At 36.5% G+C, this 16,964-nt stretch overlaps 1 protein-coding gene across 3 annotated transcripts in view; it reads left to right on the forward strand.

Moving 5' to 3' along the window:
- AKT3 (AKT serine/threonine kinase 3) overlaps positions 1–16,964 on the forward strand; it is a 153,397-nt gene that overhangs the window by 67,450 nt on the left and 68,983 nt on the right. For 2 of the 3 annotated variants that reach the window (XM_075089395.1, XM_075089394.1), the window contains exon 3: positions 14,665–14,790. In XM_075089395.1, the coding sequence (XP_074945496.1) occupies positions 14,665–14,790 (126 nt within the window). Of the gene's footprint in view, positions 1–260; positions 337–14,664; positions 14,791–16,964 lie in introns of all 3 variants that reach the window. The other variant, XM_075089396.1, reaches the window with a different exon arrangement.

Raw genomic sequence — 16,964 nt, forward strand, 5'->3', positions numbered from 1 at the left:
CATCAGTGTTATGCAAACATTATTAAAGGCTGATGGAAGCATAAAGTATGGATTTCTCCTCACTCTTACATGCATTTCTATAACCATTATAGATCAGATGCTTATATTTCAGCTATTTAGATTTTACCTAATTTATTATTTTTAAAAGGAGTTGCAGCCATGATCTTAAGGAATTTTATAATTCATTAGAATGAAAACAAAGACACAACTACCTCTAATAAATGTTTTGATTAAAATGGACATTTCTGAACCTTCTACAGACAATACCCGCTCAGATGTGACAGCATTTGTGACATCACCAGTACAGACTTTCACAAGGATTTTGAAGTCAGTGTTGTAAGTCAGTTTCCATTTTGTTTTTATTAATTAGAAAATTGTGCTGTTTACTTTCTAAAAGAAAACTGTCCACTAAAACCATATCAAATTTGTTTAGTTAATTCAATAGTAATGCAAATATATTTTACGGTTCCCTATTGGCCCCTATTATTTTGGTGTCACAAATGTTAAATATTTGGTGCCAGTTAATTATTGTATGTATAATCAGAATTTCAGAAAGACCAGATGTAGGAAGAGATTATCAGTGTTTTCTCTTGTATGAAATTTGACTTCTGCATTGAATAAAATAATTGCAGAGTTTGCTGAGATGTATTTAAAGTCATCCTATAAGTTATTAGACTGCCTTTTGCATCACAACTATTTTGGAGGCTCAGTCATTAAAACTTCAGTAATTCAGATTAGGAAAAAATGTATGCTCATAGCGGAGAAACCACAAAATGTGTGTCTGTTAGCGGAAAAACAGTAACAAACCTCATCCTGAGATTGGCTTGATAAATTTATATGTCTTATCCAGGTTGGTCATCTTTCAGTTCCATCTTGTGGCTGGAATTTTGGGGTTCATTATTTCTAGCTTTGTTTTAAAAGTTTCTAACGTGACTGAAAATGAGGTAAAAATTTTGTGCTAGCAAAATTGTGGAGTCCACATTTTCAAATTTCTGCTTATCAGTCAAGCTTTCTTTTAATTCAGAGGACTGGAAAAACTTGAAGCAAAAGACTTTCTAACACCTCACCTGACTATTTATTGCAGTTGTAATATAATAAAATCGTGCAAGATAAAATACTGTAAAATGTGTGTATTAAAATTGAACTGTATTATCATGCTTATGTGGGTTTTATAAGCAATTTTATTAATTCTAAGGCAGTGAAATATTTTAGAAATATGTTGACTCCTGAGGTTAAAAACTTGAGGGTTTTTGGTTTTTTTTTTTTTTGGGCTTCTATTACTTTAATTATAGGCTACAAATTTAAGACAATACTGACCAAATTGTTCTTATCTTCTTGGCACTGTTTCTAGTATGAGAACTATTGCACAGCTAACTCAGAAAATCAGTTTATATTGGGATCTCCGTGTTGCTAAGATTTTCTTCATATCATTAAATTGTAATAACTGCTTCACAGATACATGTCAAAGTACTGTATTTTTCGCTTTTTTCAAATTCTAAGTGTTCTTCAATTATTTGCCAGAGAACAGAGATTTGTACATATTCCTTATAGTTTATGGTGGTTTTTTTTATAATTTTTGTGTACGTGTGTAAAGAAAATGTGTCAGAATATATTCGGACGCATACACAAAGACTATACTTTGCTTGTATGGAATGTGAAATTTTATTACGGAAATTCTTGGTTTAATACTGCGTCAGAACTACTGTGGCATCTTTGCTTAGAGATGCAGTTGATCTTAGAAATTTGAATCACTTGATTCTGATGTTTTAGCTTAACTGGAAAACAAGAATTGCAATCACATGGTAGACTAGCAGTCTGATTAATCAGTACTTAACCTTGCATAAGTTCGTGCTGATGCCCCTTCTCCCTTGCATCTTTCTTGCCCCCAGCCAATTATTCCCTGTCTCTCCTTTGTGCTGACACTAGCTGTGCAGTGAGCTGAATTGTTCTGATCTGGTCAAAACCTATTTTCTTCGGGTGCATTTTCGGTTAGATCATTTTGTAGACCTGCCTCAGCTGCGTGCACGCCAGTGACGCAGTGGAGTAGGGCATGGGATGCGCTGCATGCATCCTTTGCAAGTGTTCCTCACCTTCCCAAATGCACTGTGCTGGTAGTAGATTATATTTATATAAAGGTGAACCAAAGTGGCCAAGGACTGGGACTTTAGTTCACCATCAATACTCCCTGGCTAGTACCAGATTTGTGCTTGGCCAAAAATGCATAGCACTTAAAAGAAGAACCTGCTTATGTTGAACGTTTTCTCCAATTTCCTGAATGTGAGATTTTAATTTTCTAAGAAAAAGTGCTCACACAAGTTTGGAGATGCCTCGCAGTGTTCAAGGAGAGGCTGGCTTTTTCTAAAAGTGCTAGTAGGTGTTGGGTGCTGAACGGTGGGAGAGTGGCTGGCACTGCCATGGTGCAAACTGCTGGTTACGTGGTAATGTTACTGAATCCAGCTAGAACTGTAGATACTGAATGTTTGAAAATCTGTGCCTAAACTCTTCTGAAAATGTGTTCCTGTGACATGACTGATATTCTACTATTGGCCATTCGTGTCATTAAATCCGTTTGTCGTGGTCCTTCCTTTGAAACCGAAGCCTAATCTAGTCTTTCTCTCTTCATTCTGCTTCTTTCTAACTCTGTTCCCCCCCACCCCCGTGTTTTATCTTTGAAGCTCTTCTGTTCTCTTGTCAATTTTTAAAATATAGTTAGAAAAACTGTAATTTAGTGTTTATTGTGGAATAATAATATTTTCAGTGTTCCTAAAATTGTGTAACTTCACAAATGATAGTATTTTTCTTTCTTTCTTCTCAGTACTGCATACTTAAGCAAAGGTTACATTAATTGCTCTTTAGTGGTTAATTTAAAACTAAACACGGTGTTATGAGTATTTCAGGTTATTCCTGTGACTGTTTATTAATTCAAGTAATTCTTCACTGTATTTCATCTGGTGTTTCTCAGCTCACTGGCATAGCTTTGCCACTCTGAAAGTCTTCACGTTCTTAATAAACTTGAATACTTTTACTGTCTTGCAGTATATGCAGCAGTGATCCCAGATCATTGTTGTATATATTAACTAAAAATATTCCTAACAGAGAACTGTAGAGCATCACGGATTGAAATTTGACTATGTTATCCTATTTTGCTCTTTTCCTTTTAGTCACTTTCCTATTTCTGTTCTGTTCCACCACATAGCTTTTTTTCTTCCACACAACAGTTTCCTTAAACTTATTAAAAGCTTTTTGGAAGTTGGAAAAAAATTGTCATTTACTCTTTATCCGTTTTATTTTCTTGATATTCTGAAAGAAGTCCCATATGTATGATGGGCATGATTTTTCTACTCAAAGGCAGTGCTGCATTGTTTATCTTGCTTCAGTTTGTGTTATTTAAGTGTATGACTGAAACCAGAACAAACAGTTTTCTTCAATTACCATTCAGCCAATTGACCTGACATTTTCAAGGTTGTTTTTATTTTTTTTTAACCTTTTTTGGTTCTTCTTGGGGGTGTGGGGTGTAATTCTCCATTTATAGTCCTTCAGTTTAACTGTCGTCGTTGAAGGATAGCTGGTTTTTGCTGGTAGTTTTCACCTCACTTACAATTTCTTAGTAATTCTGGAGGTATTATGTCTAGTTCTGGGACTCCTTAGTCCCTAGGACGCTGCTCCAGTATCTCCTTTTTGGTCTAGAGACAGTGAAAGCATTTGTCTGTTACCTGAAGCAGATTTCTGTTGTTGTCTTCTGAGGTAAAGACCAATAGAAAGAAACCATTCTGGTTCTTTACAAATACCATTATCCTCAGTTGCAGGCTTGATTTTATGTCTGGTTAATTTTTCACCAAATTTTAATCTTTTATTTTGCTTGAGTTTTTTATTTCCCTTGCGTGGAAATTCACTACATTAGGGACTACTTGCAAGATTTATTAATTTTGTGATTCAACTAAAGTGTTTCCGTTATTAAAAGAAGCCTACATTTTCCCAGCTCTGCTCCACTGGTTCCTTGTCTTCTGTGATTCCAGGGTGATTTGGTGGCATAAACAGGGTGAAAAACTGGAAGTATATGGTAAAGAGCAGGCAGACCCTGAGGGCTGGATGGTATATTTTCCAAATTTTGAAGCTCCTTATGAATGAAGTGTTTGGATTGCTAACAAAAATACTGGAAAATACGATCCAGGAAGAAAATGGGAGTGGAGGTGTGGGAGCCGATTTGAAGTCTTTGTCTCCCTCCCGTGCCCCGTGCCGAAGTTCAGTTTCACCTTTGGAGTTTACAGAGCAATTCCTTTCCCAAGTATGTTGGAACTGAAATATTTTGTGGTTACTGTTAAATGGTTCTTGAATTAATTCTTCTATTCTGCATGGATGAAAAGGAAAATACCTCCCACCCATGCATTTTAGATCCAACAGTATCAAGAAGTATTAGTGTCAAAAATTACTTCTCTGAACTTTATTATGTGTGATATTTAGCCAGTTTGGGAGAAATAAAAAATCCTTGAAGTGGACACTATTTAAATTTGGGGGCATGGGATTTTCCGCAATTAACTAGATTGCTATGGTAGGCCAATATATTAAGCTCAGGCAGTTTTGCTGCTAATTACACACAACTTCTCTGGAGTATCGGATATTCAGATCCATTTTATGAATATGGTAGGGAGAATAACAACTGTAAAACAAAGCACTGTGCATGTAAGTGACTGTTAGCGTGTATTTCAGAAGGGATAAATGCTCACCATATGGTACAATTACTGTGTCCAAGTTTTCAAATTAGCTTCTCTCATCCTCCTTATTACTGTCTTTAAAAAGAGAGGAAAAAAACCCAACATGATTTATCTACTCTGCAGCAGAACTCTTGACGCAAAACAGCAGCCCAGTTCTGTCCAGTTTTTTTTTCCTAGCATAATAGAGGCTGTCGGACTTTTTTATACTAATTACTGTGTGAGCCTCAGATGAACCCCCTTCAATTCACAGGGCTTTGTTAAGGGAGGAGCTGTCAATGTGTCTGCCCGTTTGCAGCTGTGCTGTGGCTTTAGCTTGCTTAACATTATGCTGCTTTTTAGACTTGACAGAAGGGATTTTTTTTTTTTTTTATTAAGGCAAAGCAGCCTTGTAGCGAAATGGTTTAAGCAGCTGCATTGTGGGGAAGCACAAAGAAGTTATTATTGTGTCTGTTTAGGGGGGTCGGATGGAGGGGGGAGATATTCGGCTGCTGTTGATGCCGATTGTTGACTTGCCATCTGCCAGATAGGGAGAAGAAAAAAATGACAGCTCCAGCAGGGTGTTCAAGAGGTTGTTTGGAGAGACGCATAAACATGTGCAGATGTCGAACTGAATAATGGCAAGAACTTGAGACGGTTTATGATGCTGGTGTTGTGTGTGCATATACAGAATGAATGTATGTGGAGATTTGGTTAGGAGGAGGGTACATATTAATTATCATTGTCCCCCACCGCCTCCGTTACTTCTGTTAATTAGTTCAGGAGTTTAATATCTTCCCTGTCTCTGTTGTTTATTCGTAAAAAGAGCCTTTTCTTGTAGGGAGGAAAACTTTTGATTTCTCCATGTGGTGGGTTTAAAAAAAACAAACAACAATCAACAACTTGATAAATTTGGTACTTGTGGAAGTACGAAAGAGCGATGCAGTTATTTCAGTCTCAGACATTTGGTGGACAGGTGCTATCCAAGTTCTTATATAGCTTTGTCCGTCTACCTCAAGACTGATACGTTGCATACCACTACTATTGCATCTTGAGCTTTTCTTATGCAGAAAGTGCCAATCGGTGATTGTCTAGTATTATATTAGTAGACAAGTAAATGCTAGGGGTTAGAAAGAGATTAGCAACTAATTTTCTCTTTCACTTGGTCTTGTTTTCAGTTCTTTCTCCAAAGGCAAGGAGCTGGTCAGGCATAACTTATATTTTCCTGTTTGACAGTTGCACATATAATAAATTTTGAGTGTTCTATAGGAACGTGGTTTTCTTTCTTCCACTAAAAACCCTTCTTATTTATTCTTCAGTGATTTCTGCTGATTATGAGTTTCCAGGATAATGTGAAAGAAACATGAAAAAGGATACAATCATGGAGGGGAATTAAGTTAACATAAAAAGGCTAAATGAAAGCGTTGTCATATCCAGGTGATCTCTTACTTTAAAGATAAAAATGGAAACTTTAAAATAATGAATTTTCTTAAATATTGTGTGCACATTCAACATTCTGATATATGTATTGAACTAAAAAATGGAAGATGAAATAGTGGTTGAAGTTGCAGGCTTGTCTTACAGTTAGCAGTATCTATCAGAGTTTTTTGGTCAGTCACAGCATGATTTAAGTATTGTCTGAATGAACCTCTCCACACCTTCCCACAAACCACTCACCAAAAGTGAGGGAACTCCTTTTCTTGTGTCTTCCATCTCAGTTCTACTAAGCATCAGGTCTGTAGGTTATTGATAACAATAACTACTGATGGGAACATTCGATGTCCCCTTTTATCTTTACCGTGGCTGAATGAAAGAAGCCAGTTTTAGATTATGTCAACTTAATTTTAACTGAAATTTCAGGTAAGGCTGCCTCCTACCCAAGTACTGATTTCTGCATCTCATCCCAGACAGAGGTCAACAGCACTGCAAATGGAGAATTGCTTTTTGCCTGTTAGTTGGGTTGTTGGTTCTCCTCCACAGAATTGTGCTGTTTTTTGTGTTCTGTCATTGGTGGTGTGACATCCAAGTTACTCTGGGTAGTGCTGCATCGCCGCTTATCATGAAGCATTTCAGGCCACCAAGGAGTTCTCCTGATGTGCACAGCAGCAATGGAGCTGTTCTTTCAACTCAAGCAGTTTGAGGAATGCTTCTGCCTATCTCTGATTGTTTGCAAATCATGCGGGCTAAACGATGAAGCAAAAAGGTTGACTTTAGTGATATGCCTTAGGAAGAAACTTGGGTGAACAATGTTGGTGCTAGTGTTTTGGCACCTGGCAAGGTCTGGGGGCTAGGAACACACCTCGTGACAAGGAGGAAGATCAGAGGAGCTACTTTAAAATTATTGCAATGTGCCAGTTTTAATAGTGAGACAGTTTGCTTTGCGAAAACATGCTAGCAAATATACCAGTTTTAAGAGGAGAAAGTCACGTAATTTTTGTCAACACGTTATCTGTCAAAGAAGCTCAGCTGAATGGTAATGCTATTGTCAAATTATCATACTCTTGCAAACAAAGTTTGAGATTTCTTGTGTAAACTAGAGTTGGGTGTTTCACAAAAAGTTGTAAGAGGATATTAAGAAGATGTTTAATTCATGCTAGCTACGTCTAAAAAAAATTTAAAATGTAATGATCTGATTTAATATATACATTGGTACATGAATTTAAATTGTTGCTGCTGTAGCTGACTGTCTATTCAGTGTAATTTATAGATGAATGTTTGTATGCTTGTCCTACTCTTGAAGTATTTTCAAAATCTGAAAAAGATCCTTTGGTCTACTAGAACTTGATAAAAACAGAAGGAAGGAAAGTAATATTTTTTCTGTTATATGAAGTAGCACTTGATGCTGATAGCCTTATATAAAAAATTATAAATATTTAAAAGGGCTGAGAATGTGAAGGTTTTTAGCTATTAAAAAATTATGTGAGGCAACATTCTAAAATGGTTATTTGCATTTACCACAAATACATCTCAATACTATTAAAAACTACAAAACTGCTTTGAGAAGCAGCTAAATAGCTGCATTTTGGTCTCTGACCCTATAAAGCCTTATGCAAGAAAGAAGTTTTAAAAATGTGAGCAGTGTCCCTAAATGTTTCTGGGATACAGGCCTTGGTTTTCCATTCCTGAATAGCAGGCATATTTAGAAAATATTGATCTCCTTTGTTGTTCAGGGATGCTGATGCAATACTGTGTTATTCCAGACAGCATGTGTTAATATCAACTTTTATTTAATTTATTTATTGTTCTATTTCTTACCCTTCAAGAATGAAGGGGAAGTGAGAGTGTTGTTGAAACTGGCAAGTTTTTCTTCCTGTTGGCTCAAAATGGGCATGGTAAAGGTCAAGTCTTAATTTGTCAGGATGTCAGCTAACATTATTTCTGTACGATTTTTTAAAAGGACAAAATTTTGTGCATTTGAAAATTGAGTGTGTGCTGTGAACATCTATTTTCCATGAGATGCCAAAACACATCAGTAATTTAGTGTGGATATTGTAGATGCCCAATTCGAAAACTGCATTGACATTTGAATAATGGTATGTCTCGCTGGTATTGAATGTTTTCCTCTAGATTTTTAGGTATTGAAGAGAAAAGATTATTAATGCAACAGGGTTGAATAAACAGCAGGAGCTGAAGTACTGTTGCATTTATACAAGATAGGACACTGACTCACTCCAGCAGTCATAATGAAAAAATGAGGGTGGGTGGTGATTTGAACCCTAGTGAACCTCTAGCTGGAACACGTTTGCAGGTTGCATTCAGAGCCTGGGGGGAAGAAAACCCCACAGTAAGAGCAGGGGAAAACTTCCCATTGAGAAGCTTGGTCCTCCCTGTAGCTTTAGCTGCAGAGGGACATGTTAAGTCAATGGAGAGCCACACTGTGGCTTTGTCCTGCCTGGTGACTCCACCTCTCCACTTGGAATGACTGTTTACTAATAGGAGCCCTTGTCTTTGGTCACTACCTACTATTGCTTCAGGAAAAAAAGATCCTATCGTTTGCCCGCTCTTCAGTGCATCTTGGCAGGCATGGAGGCGAGGGTTGCCCCTGCTTTCCTCTCCCCTTGCTCAGCTGAGGAACTTCTAGAGCTTGTTCCTGAGGCTGCTTGCTGCCTTCTGTAAAATCTTACCATCTATGTGTGGTTTTCACTGGTTTCTGGCCACACTGCTGTGAATGGCAGAACGTAAATTGACCAGTCTTTATATCCACGCTTGAACTTTCTCACCTTAATTCCCCAATTTGCAGGAAGCTTAATGGAAGCTTAACTGTGGTGTAAGCCAATGCCCATACATAGCATGAAATATTTCCTATTTCCCAGTTGTGACTGGAAAAATTAGTTTGTCTAACGCAAGTACAGATGTGCTCAAAATGTCATTTAGCATTACTGGGAACTGTGGGAAAACAAGTTAGCATAAATAAATAATCACTGTCTCACAGTATAAAAGACAGAATCAAAAAACGTTAGTTCCAAATTCTGCTTTTCTTTGAACTGCCAGTAAATACTTGGGAGGGGGTATATAATAGAAATAGCCTTTATAATGCTAAGGCACGTTAGGAAAAATCAGTTTTATTTAATTTTGTGGTATGCAGTAAGATTTTGTCAAATCTTTTGCATGATGTATATTTACACATTTACATTAGATTGAAGGACCTATATTGAATCATGAGGACAGGTATAGTTTTTAGTTTTTTTAAGCACTTATTTTTTTACAGTAGCTTTGAACTATTGCAAATTTGTTATCATGAAATCAGAAGTAAAGTGAATATTTAACAGAAGTGCTTTATATTTACTGGTGTCTACTGACTTAATCAAATAGTCTGCTGATGCTTCTAATCGTGTGTTAGGTAACACTGCCCTCAGAGGGCCAAGGTAAGTAAATTCAGTCTCAAAACCGCTGGCATTACTTCTGATATTTTAATTGACCTGACATTAATTACAGTTGTTTCTTTTAAAGAAAAATTGCATATGGTTAAATTGTTTTATTTACTTTTATATAATTTTGTTTAATGCTTTTAGATAAATTCAGGTTTTTTCCCCATCTGTTTATTAAACATTAGTATAGGGGAACCGGAGTTCGATTTAACAAAAAAGTGCCTTAAAAAAGAAAGAAGAAGAAAACGAGAAGGCAGAACAGTATTTGTGTATTAGTTCTGCTAAATCCATTTTACTAAATTGATGACACAGGCAAGAGGCAGATTTTTGGTGTGCTCTGCTTGGAGGGGGTTTGGGTGTCCCCCCCTTTTTTTCCCCTCCTTCCCTTAAATCTCACTTATGTCTGTGTGGCAGCTGTTGCTTCTTTTAAGGAAGCAAGTTTTTGAACTCAGGTTTCTGTTGCTTATCAGCACTGTATATTAAAGACATTTCCTTCACACCTCTAAAACCATTTACATATTGAAAAAGTAGATCTTTTGCAAAAGTGATTTTTTTTTAAAAAATACATGTTTTTAATAGTAAGATTAATTTTAAATTACCCAATAATTTTCAAGAATTGCTAAATTTCCATATGCTTAAGGATTACAAATGGTGAGGCTAACAATAGCAACCAACAAGTCTGAGGTGAAGTATATGTTTGAAGACAGAGTTTGAGCTCCGAGATGAAGTAAAAAAAAAATCTATGAACTTTGAGTGATACATTTGTCTAAGACGGATTTGTTGTTGCTCATAGGGTTTCTTAGAAAGCCCTTCTTTGTGAAGCTCCTCAGCAGTAACAAAACTACAAACATTGCATCACTAGAATAAACATATTTTGTGAAATGTCCTGAAGGCAGGAGTCTTGTTACTAGCTGTCAAAGGCAAAAAAGAAAAATAATTAAGGTTGCAGTACAGAGGTGAATACAGAGCCAGCCGCGAGGGTCATGCTCTAAACAAACCTTTGTTGAGCACTTTCTTACTGTTGTTAGCCAGTGTATTATTAAATACAACATTAATTAAAGAGTTGCATGTTATGAGGGTGCTTTTTACGTGAAGATCAGGTTGCATTTTCAAGTACTTCAAGAATGTACTGCTGTCTTATTTCATCTTTTGGGTATATTCTCTCAGTAGTTATTAAAAAAAGCAGACTCCAACAACTTAAAACTGATTCTAAATTAATAGCTGTGTGTGTATGTATTTATTGTCTGTATATATCTGAGATATATATTCTAGTGCCTCTTTTCTCAGGTAGCTTTAAAAACTTTGACTAGAATTAAAATTGTGTAGGAACGCCTTGGCTTTCTTCGCTGCAGTGGTTGAAATTGGAGACCTCTTCTTACTGTCTAATAAACAGATCCTAAAAGAACGTGTCTTTCAACTTAGATGAGCGTAAATTTAAGCAAAATAATAATTTAGCTTACATTAACTCAGCAGGAAGCAAGGGTACAAACTGATTAATTCTCTATGGCAGATCCACTGCTTTTTTAAGTACCACAGCTCCATTTCATTAAATCGTCAGAATACCTTGTGGTTTGGTTAGCCTGCCTGGACTTCTCCTTTTTCATGGCATTTCTTTTCACTTGAATTAATGAATTTCACATGTAAATTTCCTGTTCTTTGCCTGTGTTGAGGTATTTGATAAACATACACTCCAAATATCTTTAAAGTAAGGATTTATCTTTCAAAGCAGCTCAGTAAGCACATGTCTATTGAGAAGTATGTACTAAAATGTTTTTCCATCTTTAAGCAGCTTATGTAGAAGGAATGTAGTTACAAGAGAGCACCTAGAGTGCATCTTGAGAGCCATTAAACCACTTGAGCAGCTAAGTGAACTGTTCACTGATACCGCTGTTTACTTTAGCCTTCAAAAGTGTTCACCCATTTGTTAATTTAATTACAAAATAAATAAAGGGCAGATGATAAATATTCATGTATAGGCCTTGAAGAGGGATTGGAATATTTGTCATTTCAAGACAAAACTAGTTTTTTTTTTGTGTGTGTGTGTGTTTGTACAGAAGTCTTGAAAAAGTAGTCTGACTGTGATTCATGTTGGGGAGCAATTTAGGAGAAACATTCTTCAAAGAAATACATCTATGAAAGAAATATATGGATGCTTATGAAGTCATAGTGTTTTGCAATTGCTTTTAAATTACATGTCCTGTGTCTGGCTCTAGTATGCAGGGTGAAGACAGAGGTACAGCTGTGCTCATGGATAAACTGGTACTTATATGTCATTCAATATTTATATCTTCTTGTGATTAGCTTTTGTCCAAAGTTGCTAGCTCTCTTCAGAGGAGCATGGAAGTGCTAGTCATATCCTCCTAATGGTTCTTCTCCAGGCAGAACATCAGCTGCATAACTCAGTAGATGATCAGATGTCTGTTCGGTTTTCTGATTAAGGAGCTCTGAGTACCCAGTAGAAGCCAAATGCAATCTAAAGTGTTGTCCTAAGAGGCGAAGAGGGAGTAAGTGATCAGTGAAATGTGTGCTGGGTCTGTAAGGGCACGGTCTCCTTTTCTACAGGTTTAGCTCTGGAGAGTGTGTAAGCAAGCAAGCCAAGGCTTCTCTTCTTTCCCGAAGTGACTAATGAGTGTACTTACCCTGTCAGCCCTGATTCTTAGAGCAGAGTCTGCTTATCTCCCTGTCCAGTTTATTCCCTACAGAAAGGAGGACTGTCTTTGAAATCTGAACCGTTGGATGGCTGACCTGCTTTAGGCATGTTGGTATTCTCTCCATGCTGTCCTTGAATTCTTCTTCAGTAGTTTTAGGTGCCTGCCTTCCAGTTAATGCACCTTCTAGACAAGACTAAGATTTTGATAGATTTTAAACCCAGTAACAGGCACTTTCTCTCTTAACAGTAGTGTTACAACTAAATAAGATATACTTTATTAGAATTGTACAAAAGATTCTTTTTATGGTCTGTTTAAGAAAGCAACTAGGATGTTAATATAAAACTGATATTGGATGATCTGGTAAGTGAGGTTTTGTTTTGCCTTCAACTTTTGAGTCCATGCAGATTTCAGCAAATTTGTCACAGGGCATATTTTAAACATTCTTAAAATATGAGTCATACCATTACTTAGGCCTATGATTATTTTGTTTTCAAGTATTCAGCAAACTTAATTCAAGAAATGTCTTCACCTTTTCATGTAATGAGGATATAGTTTTTCACTGTTGTTGCTATTAAAGTTGCACATTTGTTTTCCCCTACTGCACATGTATTTCTTCTCAGACTTACAAATATCTTATACCTGGTATTTTGTTTTGTTTTTCTATTGTTTGCTCTTATGTTAGCTGGGATTTGCCATTGAGAAGTCACTTCAGACTGGCAATGTCAGTAGGGATGTTCCCAGCTGAACTAGCACCAGAGACCTGAGACAGAAAGTTCTGAGTAATACAAATGTAACTAGCACAATATCTGCTCTGATTAATTTTGTGGTCAAATTAAGTAACACTTTGACTTTTTCAATTTTCTTTCTACTTATATGAAAATGTCTAGATAACAAAATCAAACAGGTACCCTGCTATCTAGAGGTTATCTAGATAGAAGCAGGGCTATCTAGAAGCAGGGCTAAATAGGAATAGTTTTGTTACTGAGGGTCAGGAAATGTAAGTCAGCTCGAATAGCCTGGTGTTCATTTTTCTCTCTCTTTCTTCTTCTCCATCTCTTACTCCCTACCCTGCTCCTCTGCTTAAATACATGTTGGAAATTGGACACATTAATGGCTGCAGGTAAATTTTTAAGCCATGGGTATCGTCAAAATCCTTATAAGTTGTGATCAAGTTCAGCAAGGCCTTGTTAACAATTCCCATGTTGAACTTCAGTGACAATTAGTTGATTGCTCTGATAGGAAGGTGGAGATGTGATGAATGAATTTTTAGATTAGCCTTTAGTGGAGTAATCGCCAATTACAGATAGATGTAAACTTCTTTCTGACCTTTGAGTTGTCTAAAATGTACGTAGCTACAGTTAACAGGGTGCTGAGGTGGTAAATGGCACTAAAAAGGGCTGGGCTTAGCCCAGGACCAGTGCAGTCCTGGGACTGGTCAGTTCTGAGCTTTTGCAAACGGTGAGAAGTCCTAGGCATGGTTGGAAATTCTGCATTGTTACATACACTTTTTTTCTTAAAACATTCACTTGTATAATGATGAAACAGTGACTTATTTAAACTCTTAGTAAGTACTTGTACGTATGTTATTTACTCTGCAGAGTTGATAGACATCAAAGACAGGGAAAGGTGAGCAGATCTAAACTCACCCATACTTAACTGTGTAATTGCACTTTAAAATTAAATTGGTGCTGAAATTTGATGTGACATTGTAAAGTATAGTGCTATTAAAGAGATTTTTCATCCTTAAGTAGCAAATAAGTGGCATTAATTAAGCTATTGTGTTTTTGCTGTTGCGTTCTATATGTTTCTGGTCCTGAATACCTCATGGCTAGCAGAATCTTCTGCTCAGACTAGGGTAGGGGGAAAATGGAGGTGGTGGGTTTACTGATGGACTGACCTCTTAAAAGGTAATTGGCTTGCACTTTTTCTTTTTTATTCCTTTTGCTTTCAGATATATTTGTTAAGTATATTTCGTGTAGGTTCTCCCATTACGCCAAATGTTCTTGTATTTGCTTAGGGTATGTTTTGAGGAAATGAATGGTTTTTGCTTTGGCTCAGCAGGATAAATGATCTACCTTGTAGTAGTTTAGATTTCATTCTGTTATTAAAAGTCAAGCTGTAGTGCTTATTGCCGCCTGCAGCGATTTTCAAACTGTTTATAGGTGCCAAGATGTAGGATTTTGAAGAGTATAGTGTGATAGAAGTTAGAATTATGGAATGTTACTATACAGTGCCTGGAGCTTCTTCTTCCAGAGGCATCGTTGTATAGTCCAGGCTTACCACTGCAATTCCATTTTCTCTTCTTTTGGAGGGAGTTGAGTTTTCCTTTGTAAACTGAAAACATCTGAAAAGATTTTGCTATAATTAATGCTAGACACTGGTAATGTGTTATGTTTTTTTAATATCAAAGGTTTTTTTCTAGAGTACTAATAAACATTTTTTTTTTCCCTCCTGTAGGAGAATATATAAAAAACTGGCGGCCAAGATACTTCCTGCTGAAGACAGATGGCTCTTTCATAGGCTATAAGGAGAAGCCCCAGGATGTGGATCTGCCATATCCACTCAACAACTTTTCAGTGGCAAGTACGTATTTCCAGTATCTGTTATTCTCTAACCATAATGACAAAGTATCTGCTATATATTGCTTCATGTGTAGTTCAGAATTTACTGGTAACACTGGAATTTTGATGCCAAGTATCAGATTAGTGCACTGCTAGTCTTATGTCCAGCTCTACACGATATCTTTACAAGAGCATTGAAGATTTTACCATGGATTAGTTTTTGAATATTTATGGAAGTCTGAGTTGTCATTTTTGTGTCTGTGTGTCTGAAGCATCTGTAACTAACAATGACATTTGACAAATGATTGTTGTAAGAAGAAAATTCCTGGAAAGCTTACCTTTATTCAGATCATTGACCTCTTTTCTCTTTTTCAGTAGTATCTCTGAATTCAGAAAACTCAAATTAATTAGAAAATTATCTAGACTGTCAAATGACACAAAATCATGCTAAATTATTTTTCTCTTGGATAATCAGGTAATCAGCTCTCCAGCCTGGTTAATCAGTAATTTCAAGCAGACAATTTGCATATATTAGCAAAGCTACAAAGTGTATATCTGTTGGATAAAGTGAAGACTTTTTGATTTCTTGATTTCCAAGAATGTTTCTAAAAGACAAATCCATAGTTGTTTTTTTTTTTTTAATCTGGCAAAGTGAGATTGGTAGAAGAGTGTTTCTGAACAGAAATGAAAGTATTTGAGGAGCAAAACTAAGGGGACAAAAGATCTCCCTAAATATGAGTTGTGGATATCACAGCTAGAAATTTTCAAAGGAGCACTAGAAAATTTACCCAATTTCTATAAAAATTGTATTAGCGTACTGCAATTCAATAAATGCCTGTGTTTAGTTTTATAGAGGAGTATTGTAGCCACAAGAGCATGTGTACTTAGGGAAGGGGTTCCCTTCATCTGCACAGCTGAAGATGGAACAAATGCTACTGAGACTGAATTTACCTACTTTCTTGATGAAATTGTTCTGGAGATTGACTCAGCCTTTGTATATGAAGTAATTTCATATTGGTAAGAAAATAATCTGTGCTGCAAGCCCAGGTTTTATCCCAAGCTAGAGGAGGAAAACTTTGCATATTCTGATTGTGACAGAAGTCTTAGAAATGATATTGAGTGTGCAAGGCTTCTAATAATATCAGAGGCTCATTTCACCATGTTGCTATTCAGTATAAAAAGCAGTGATGTCTTTAATTTGTTCATATGAGTAGGAACTGACTAGATCATAGGCCATTATTCCTTAGTAATTGCTCTGAATATCCTAACCTACTCATTTGTAACAGTTCGTAGTTTCCTAGATACTTTTTCCCCAATGTGCAGCAGAAGGAACATTTGCAGAACTACAGTAGGGTTTTTTTTGTCCTGTTTTACCGTGTTCTCCATTGCATATTCAGTCTTCCTTTGCCGCAGCAACTGAAAGGATGATCCAAATGGTAGTTCTGCTAAGCGAAGAAATGCATAATTAGCAATTAATTCCAGTGCATTGATACTGGTGGGGATTTTTTGTTTTAATACTGGGAGGTCATCCTATGTAATTCTGATATGGGAATGCTGCCTCTGAAATTTGCCTTGATGGAAATAGGAAGATTTCATATTGTTTTCCAAAACGACACCATCACCACCACTACACATGGCCCCTGCTCAAAAAAAAAATTAAATATTTCTGCAACTAACAAGTCCCATTGGTCTGATTTTTAGGCAATGTAAGTTAAAGGAACAGGCATATGATATTAGCAGAAATACAGTTTCAGTAAGCAAGATGAGCTTTTCTGTTTTCTGGCAGGAAAAGGAGTAATTTAATCAGAACTGATTGCGGATCAGTGCAAGAATAGGGAGATTTTTCACTCATAAAAAGAATCCCATAAAATTAAATGAAGTACCTATGTAGAATTCACAGGATGAAAAGCAAAACAGTATGGTATTATGCTCTAAATTGCAGGGGACTCTAAGTTTTTGTCAGCCATTTTATCTGTCTGTAGATGAGGTCATCAGTAGGGCAAACAAACAAACAAACAAAATTGCTGTGTGAATGAATCAGATCTCATGGGCAGTACCTGGTAAATGTCAAGAACTGGTCTCACGGCCTCTGATCCAAGAGTTCCTGAGCTGCTGCTGTAGGTTTGTGGCCACAAGCACTGCAACATATTTTTCCTGTAATAGTGAAGTACGTTTTTCATAAATTACTAGCCAGGC

The sequence above is a fragment of the Phalacrocorax aristotelis genome, chromosome 3 (assembly GCF_949628215.1).
Source record: "Phalacrocorax aristotelis chromosome 3, bGulAri2.1, whole genome shotgun sequence".
Taxonomy (NCBI): Eukaryota; Metazoa; Chordata; class Aves; order Suliformes; family Phalacrocoracidae; genus Phalacrocorax; species Phalacrocorax aristotelis.